At 48.9% G+C, this 7,209-nt stretch overlaps 1 protein-coding gene across 1 annotated transcript; it reads left to right on the top strand.

Annotated features, from left to right (window-relative positions):
* The first annotated feature begins 1,808 nt into the window (after positions 1–1,808).
* On the top strand, positions 1,809–5,314 carry LOC123078995 (protein EXECUTER 2, chloroplastic). Its single transcript, XM_044501659.1, has 5 exons — positions 1,809–2,280; positions 2,394–2,459; positions 3,949–4,057; positions 4,631–4,751; positions 4,863–5,314. The coding sequence occupies exons 1-3, from the start codon at positions 1,933–1,935 to the stop codon at positions 4,051–4,053; spliced, it is 519 nt and encodes a 172-aa protein (XP_044357594.1). The 5' UTR covers positions 1,809–1,932; the 3' UTR covers positions 4,054–4,057; positions 4,631–4,751; positions 4,863–5,314.
* Positions 5,315–7,209: the final 1,895 nt, after the last annotated feature.

Genomic DNA, 7,209 nt, shown 5'->3' with positions numbered 1-7,209 from the left:
TTACGACATCGTCCACATAAGCTTCAACTGTCTTTCCGATCTGTTTCTCCAGGCATGTTTGGATCATGTGTTGGTAGGTGGCGCCGGCGTTCTTGAGCCCGAAGGGCATGGTGTTGAAGCAGAATGGCCCATATGGGGTAATGAATGCTGTTGCAGCTTGATTGGACTCCTTCATTTTGATTTGATGGTATCCGGAATATGCGTCAAGGAAACACAGTGAGTCGTGTCCTGCGGTAGCATCAATGATTTGATCAATGCGGGGGAGGGGGAAGGGATCCTTAGGGCAAGCCTTATTGAGGTCTTTAAAATCGACGCACAGGCGCCAGGATTTATCCTTCTTTGGTACCATCACCAGGTTTGCCAGCCAGTCCGGATGTTTTATTTCTCTAATGAATCCAGCCTCAATTAGCTTGGCTAGCTCCTCCCCCATAGCTTGGCGTTTGGGTTCGGAAAAGCACCGCAGTGTTTGTTTGACTGGTTTGTATCCCTTTAATATATTGAGGCTGTGTTCGGCCAGCTTGCGCGGGATTCCTGGCATGTCAAAAGGGTGCTAGGCGAATATATCCCAGTTTTCGCGAAGAAAATCCCGTAGCGCGGCGTCGAACGTTGGGTCTAGTTGTGCCCCAATAGATGCTGTCTTCTTGGGGTCCGTTGGGTGGACCTGGAATTTGACTATTTCTTCTGCCGGTTTGAAGGAGGTGGATTTGGGTCGTTTGTCTAAGATCACATCATCCCTATCCACCATGGAGCGCAGTGCGGTTAATTCTTCGGCCGCGAGGGCTTCAGACAATGCCTCCAGGGCGAGGGATGCGGTTTTGTTTTCGGCGCGGAGTGCTATATCCGGATCACTGACGAGAGTGATTATGCCGTTGGGCCAAGGCATCTTGAGCTTCATGTACCTGTAATGAGGTATAGCTGAAGCGTGTAAAAGCATCTCGCCCCAACAGGGCGTGATATCCACTGTTGAAAGGGGCCACTTGGAAGGTTATCTCTTCGGATCGGTAATTCTCCGGCGTGCCGAATACCAAGTCAAGTGTGACTTTTCCCGCACACCACGCCTCCCGGCTGGGAATGATTCCTCGGAAGGTCATGCTGCTTTGCTCGATGCGGCTCCTGTCTATTTCCATTTTGTGGAGTGTATCCTCATAGATGAGGTTTAGTCCGCAGCCGCCGTCCATGACGACCTTGGTGAGTCGGAAGCCGTCCACGATTGGACTGAGGACTAATGCGGCTGGCGCTCGGACTGTCCTGTATTTTGGTTCGTCTCCGGCATTAAAGGTTATAGCCATGTCGTTCCAAGGGTTTATTGCGGCGATTTGGCACACTTCGGCAAGGTCGCGGAGTGCCCTTTTGCGCTTATTGTTTGAAGCGAATGTCTTGAAGACCGTCAATACTCTGAGGTCATCGTCTTCTGGGGGGTGTTGCTCTGGGGCGTTTTTGGTGAGGATATCCTCGCCGCTCTTGGCTACCTGCCGGAGTATCCAACATGCTCTAACACTACTAGGGAAAACCTTATACACATAAGTTTATCAGTAGCGCGGTTTAAAAATGGGCGCTACTGCTAATTAGTAGTAGCGAGGGGTATAAAAACCGCGCTACTACTAAGTTGATAGTAGTAGCGAGGGGTATAAACCCGCGCTGCTACTAAATGGTCTCCAACAATGCCCCTGGGATAGGCCATAGTAGTAGCGAGGGGTGTAAAACAGACGCTACTACTAAGTAAGTAGCGCAGGTAAGACCCCCACGCTACTACTAAGCGTGTCCACCCCGGGCCGATCCACACTCCCACCCCACCAACCGTCCCACACCACCCACCCCCCGTCTGTCTAAAAAAAACCACGCAGCCCGATCCAGATCCCCAACCTCCTCTCCTCTCCCAATCCACTCGCCGCCGGCCTCCCTTCCACCTCCTCTCCTCCGTTCGTCCGCCCCATGCCCCTGCCGTGTGCGCCACGCCGGCGGCCGCGCGCCCGCCGCTCCATGTCTCGCGCCGCTGCCCGCCCCCGCCCCCTCCGCCACGCCGCCAGCTCCACCTCCGCTACGGCATGCCGCTGCACCGCGGCCTCCTTACCCGCGGCATCGGCATCGGCGTGGGACTGGACCCGCTGGAGCTGGCACTTCGCGGAGGTGGACCAGGCCGAGATCTACGCGTCCGTGCTGCGCTTCCAGCTGGAGGAGGCCGTGGAGGCCGAGGACTTCGCCGAGGCCGCCGCCCTCAAGCGCGCCCTCCTCGACGCCACCGCCGCCGACGCCGTCTCCTGCATCATGGCCGAGCTCAAGGTCTGCTCGCTCGCTGCCTCCTCACCGATTCCAGCCCTGATTGTTAATACCTAGGGTTTGTCCCCGTCCCCTGCTTTGTTCCCCTCACCCGTTGTTTTGATCGACCCTCGCAGAGCGCCATCGAGGAGCAGCGCTACCAGGACGCCTCCAGGCTGACCAAGCTCGTCGGAACCAGCCTGGTGAGCCAAAATTAGCATCTGCAGTATATGTGAAATTGGCTAGTGATGATTCCTCTGTTGTTGGATCTAAATCTGCAGTATATGTGAAATTGGCTAGTGATGATAATTTGACAATACTTTCTATGCCATAAAAAGGGCATCAATGGTTCTCTGCCATAACAGAACAGTTCTTGCATGATTCACCATTCAAAGTTGGAGAATGAATAAAAACACTGATTTTATTACAAAGCAACCAAATGAGGACCAAGCACTAGCTTCACATAACAAGCAAGGCAGCATAGTTTCCTCCAGGCCCCAACATCATCTCTATTGTTCAGTTGATCCTTTTTCTTTGACAACACATCATAGATGGACTAAGCGGCTGATACGAGCTTGGATTCGATCAACATGTCTTGTCAGATTACACAGTACATGTACTGCAGAATACAAAATTCAAAATTAAGATCTGGAATACAAACAGACAAATTATTAGAAAGGAATGGACAAAAGGGTATCTAGACAAGCACTAAATAGATTGGATTTTTAAGAAGAAAGAAATTCAGGAACATTGCTAAAAGATATTGGATCAAACCATCTAAAAGGATATTTTTCAGCATGTGTTCTCCACCAAATCAAAATATCAAAACTTTCCTCAGTGCTTTCGAAATTTTCCTCCAAATACATGTGCAGCTCTGACTTTGGTAGCGTGTAGGACCTCCTTCTTGACTTGTATTGAGCAAACTATTCTTCCTTCCTTCCTTTTGTCCAAAATCACAGCACCTTCACAGCACCTTCAAACCTGCATGTGATGGACATAATAAAAGGTTCAGAACAATATGACCCCACCATTAAGAATAGTATGCAAGAACTTAAACAGTTGTATGCTCCCAATTAAGCATAGATGCAATAATAGTTCAATAATAATCAAATATGCTTGCACTCATAAACAGAACGATTTATTTATAAAGATGTAAGTACATATAGGCTGATGATAATTTGTACATCACATCATCTAAAAGAATAAAAATGCAGAAGGGGAAGGAGAGATAAATTGGCACTTCATCACTTCGCCGTGTATTGTATCTTATTTAATATTTTCGTCATGGCAAAAAAACAACCAAACTGATGTTATAGTTTCTGAATTCACAATGGATACATGGCAGCTGCTACATGCAAATAAGTAAAAGATGTGCACTTCAGAAGAAAAAAAACTGATGTTATAGTTTCTGAATTCATAATGGATGTCCTGTGTCTTGCACTTTAGAAATAGGTAATTAGAAATGATTAGATTTACAGCCAAGTCTATAGGGATTTCACATTTGGTGATCCATTAAGTGAGCTTTCGACGCCATCGTGCAACACGCGTGGTTTTGGTTCGATTCTAACCAATTGCATTTTGTTACATGGAACTTACGAGAAGTACAAGGACCAGGGGATGATCTATCTGCATATGACTAGTCCTTGATTTTGAGTTACGATATGTTATGCTAACAATTTTATGGGACTACAGGTTTTGAGATCTTTGCTTTCCCATGCAACCAGTTTGGTGGGCAGGAACTTGGCATTGATAAGGAAATTGTTCAGATTGCGTGCATGCCGAGTATCTGATTTCTGACAAGGTAAATGTGTGCCTGATACTTCCTCCTTTTTTGGTGTCTCTGTTTCAAGCTGAAAGAAATGATTGCTTTAGTGTAAAATGTACACTATGACTGCTTCCATAACAGTTACTATATTTAACTAAGGAAAACTGATCCAGCATGTCTTATCTATTCATTGCTACTTTGTATGTGCCTTATGATATGTCCTCGTATATGTCTGGACTGAAATATGAGTGTTGGTCCTTCTTATATTAATTTTTTTATGATCTCAGTCAGCCTCTTTCGCACCCATTGTGTGGAGGACCAATGCCAGTATGTTGGTTTTGATGTCATTTGATTTGTGAGTAAATAGAAGTTAACCTGATTATGTGGTTGCATGATTTGCCTGATTCTGTGTTTCTTTTGGGCTTTATGTTTTTCTATGCACTTTTCACTACTAGGAAATAGCTTATAGCTTCAATTGTGCATTACGGCTTAAATAAGAATCTCTGGAAAAAAATGTTGCACATTGGCATCTGCATGTACCGCATTGTTTTTTCGTGCCATTCTTCTGAAGAATCTGAAGTTTCTTAACCTTTGTTTGTAATGCTGTAGGGTTCTGGTAGCGACGATGATGGTCGTCGAGAGGTTCATGGACTGGACGGTGTCGTGGCTACCGATGTACAGAGAAGCGAAGCTGCTGCTCGTTCTCTACCTCTGTCACCCCAACACACGGGTAAGCAGTCGACCAGACACCCCGAGCCCGAGAGATGATCAACATTCAGATATACTTGATTCGATATGTGGCTAATTCTGAATCTGAATCTTAATGATGTTTGGGTTTTAGAGTGCGGGGAGCGGGGCACGTGTACGATGGCTTCCTCCGTCCGCTGGTGGCGAGGCACAAGGACGACATCGACCGGTCCAGTTGGAGCTGAGGGCCAGAGCGAGGGACGTGACTGCGTTGCAACTCAAGGCTGCGGCTGTCGTCAGTCAGGTGTGGCTCTTCGAGGCTATCTAATATGCTTCGTCGCAGCTGCAGGCCCGCGAGATCAGGCCGGGCAGGCGCCGCACATTGACGAGTGGTCCAATTTTTGGATCGGGCCATAACAAGTTACGTAGGTAGTTGCTTATGTAACTGTGCGATAGAATGGAATTATACATGAGTTGCTGCTACAAGGACGAACGTAGTTGCTTATGTAACTGCGATAGAATGAAATTATACATGAGTTGCTGCTACAATGAGGAACTGGAGAAGATACGACAACTGTGTGATAGAATGAATTTGGTTGTTTTTTTAATTCCTAATAAGTTAGTAGTGGCGTGGGGATAAAATGGCGCGCTACTAGTATTTAGGATACTAGTCGCGTTGGGACTATAGACACGCTACTACTATTTCATTAGTAGTAGCGCGGTTCATAATAGTAGTAGCGCGGATTGAACCCTCGCTGCTACTAACAAAGTTAGCGAGGGTTCGACCCACGTTACTACTAACTTTTAGCTGTAGCGCGGTACTAGTAGCACGAGTACCTGCGCTACTAGTAGCCATTTTACCCGCGCTGCTAGTAGCCTTTTCCCTAGTAGTGTAAGGCTGTGGGTTGATATGGTATTCGGCGTTGTGTGTATTTTGCATGGGCCATCGAGCCATCCCTCCAGAACAGTTCCATGCTGCACAATGGGCTTATATTTCTGGGCTACTGGACCGGGCATACCACGAGGGTGTGCCCTTTTCGCCTGAACGAGAGGTTGAGTTGGGATCGATGGTTCCCAACGAGCTGCCTGAATTTTCCAGGGGCTTTCCATTGCGCTGTACTTCTGTACGATAGTTGTCAGGTCAGCGAAGTGTGTTATGCGGCGGCGATTGAGGGCGTTGAGGATTCCTTCGTCCGTGCAATTGTTGTAGAACGCTGATATTGTGTCCTCGTCACAACAATCTGTAACCTTGTTCTTGGCAAGGAGGAATCTGGCCCAGAAGTGGTGGACCGTCTCCTGAGACTGCTGCTGTATGTTCGTGAGAGCGCTGATATCTGGGTGGGTGGTTTTAAATCCGGACCCTGACCCAATTGTTGATCTGGAGTCTGAAGATCCTCCGGACTTATCAGTACGGGCTTCGGAGTGTCCGCTGATTGTTTAGGCCCGCCGTCCGATTCTATGTTCGGAAGGCAGGTCGCATCTTCTCACCGGTGGGTGTCCGGCTCTTCAGGGTCAGAGATCCAAACATAATCCGTCCTCGTCATACAGGAGGGGTCGTCGTCTTGCTCCGCGACTACCGCTATCTGGTGGGTGATCGGTGGAGATTTGATTTCTCTCTGATCGGGTTTAAGCCCAATCCGATCATAATCTGTGGCGATCCCCAGGGTGGCGATGCGATCGAGGAGCTCGTTCAAAGACGAAAACTCTGCCGGATCCATCTATTTGGCGAGTTCGGATTCGACACGGAGATGATTTTCGATGACCCGAGAGGTCATCGTCGGCTTAACGGCAGAACGGGCGGTCATTGTAAAGCCGCCCAGCCGGAGGGTTTGGCCCGGGGCCAGTGCTCCTCCGGAGGTGATGTTGTCTTTGAGAACAAGGCGAGCCATCGATCCTGTCGTCGACGTCACAGTGGAACTCTCAATGAAAGCACCAATGTCGGTGTCAAAACTGGCGGATCTCGGGTAGGGGGTCCCGAACTGTGCGTCTAAGGTCGATGGTAACAGGAGACATGGGACACAATGTTTACCCAGGTTCGGCCCTCTCTATGGAGGTAATACCCTACTTCCTGCTTGATTGATCTTGATGAATATGACTATGGTAATGAGTATATCTTCCTCCGGACTAACTCCTCGGTTTATATAGACACCGGGAGGATCTAGGGTTACACAAAGTCGGTTACAAAGAAAGTAATCTACATATTTGATCGCCCAGCTTGCCCTCCACGCCAAGGAGAGTCCCATTCGGACACGGGTGCAGTCTTCGGTCTTCGTATCTTCGCAGCCCATCAGTCCGGCCCATGGCTAACAGGCCGGACGCCCGAGGACCCCTTAGTCCAGGACTCCCTCACCCGCCGCCTGCGGGCCGTACCGACCGCCCATCGTGGGAGCGTGGCTCCCTATATTGTAGGTGATGTCACGGGCTGCGTGGCAACAGTGCCCCGCCGGGTGAGGGGTGTCCGCTTGGTATGCCCGCACTGTGGCCACGCTCAGCCATAGATT

The sequence above is a fragment of the Triticum aestivum genome, chromosome 3D (genome assembly GCF_018294505.1).
Source record: "Triticum aestivum cultivar Chinese Spring chromosome 3D, IWGSC CS RefSeq v2.1, whole genome shotgun sequence".
NCBI classification, from domain to species: domain Eukaryota; kingdom Viridiplantae; phylum Streptophyta; class Magnoliopsida; order Poales; family Poaceae; genus Triticum; species Triticum aestivum.
This window is presented reverse-complemented; position numbering and strand designations above follow the sequence as displayed.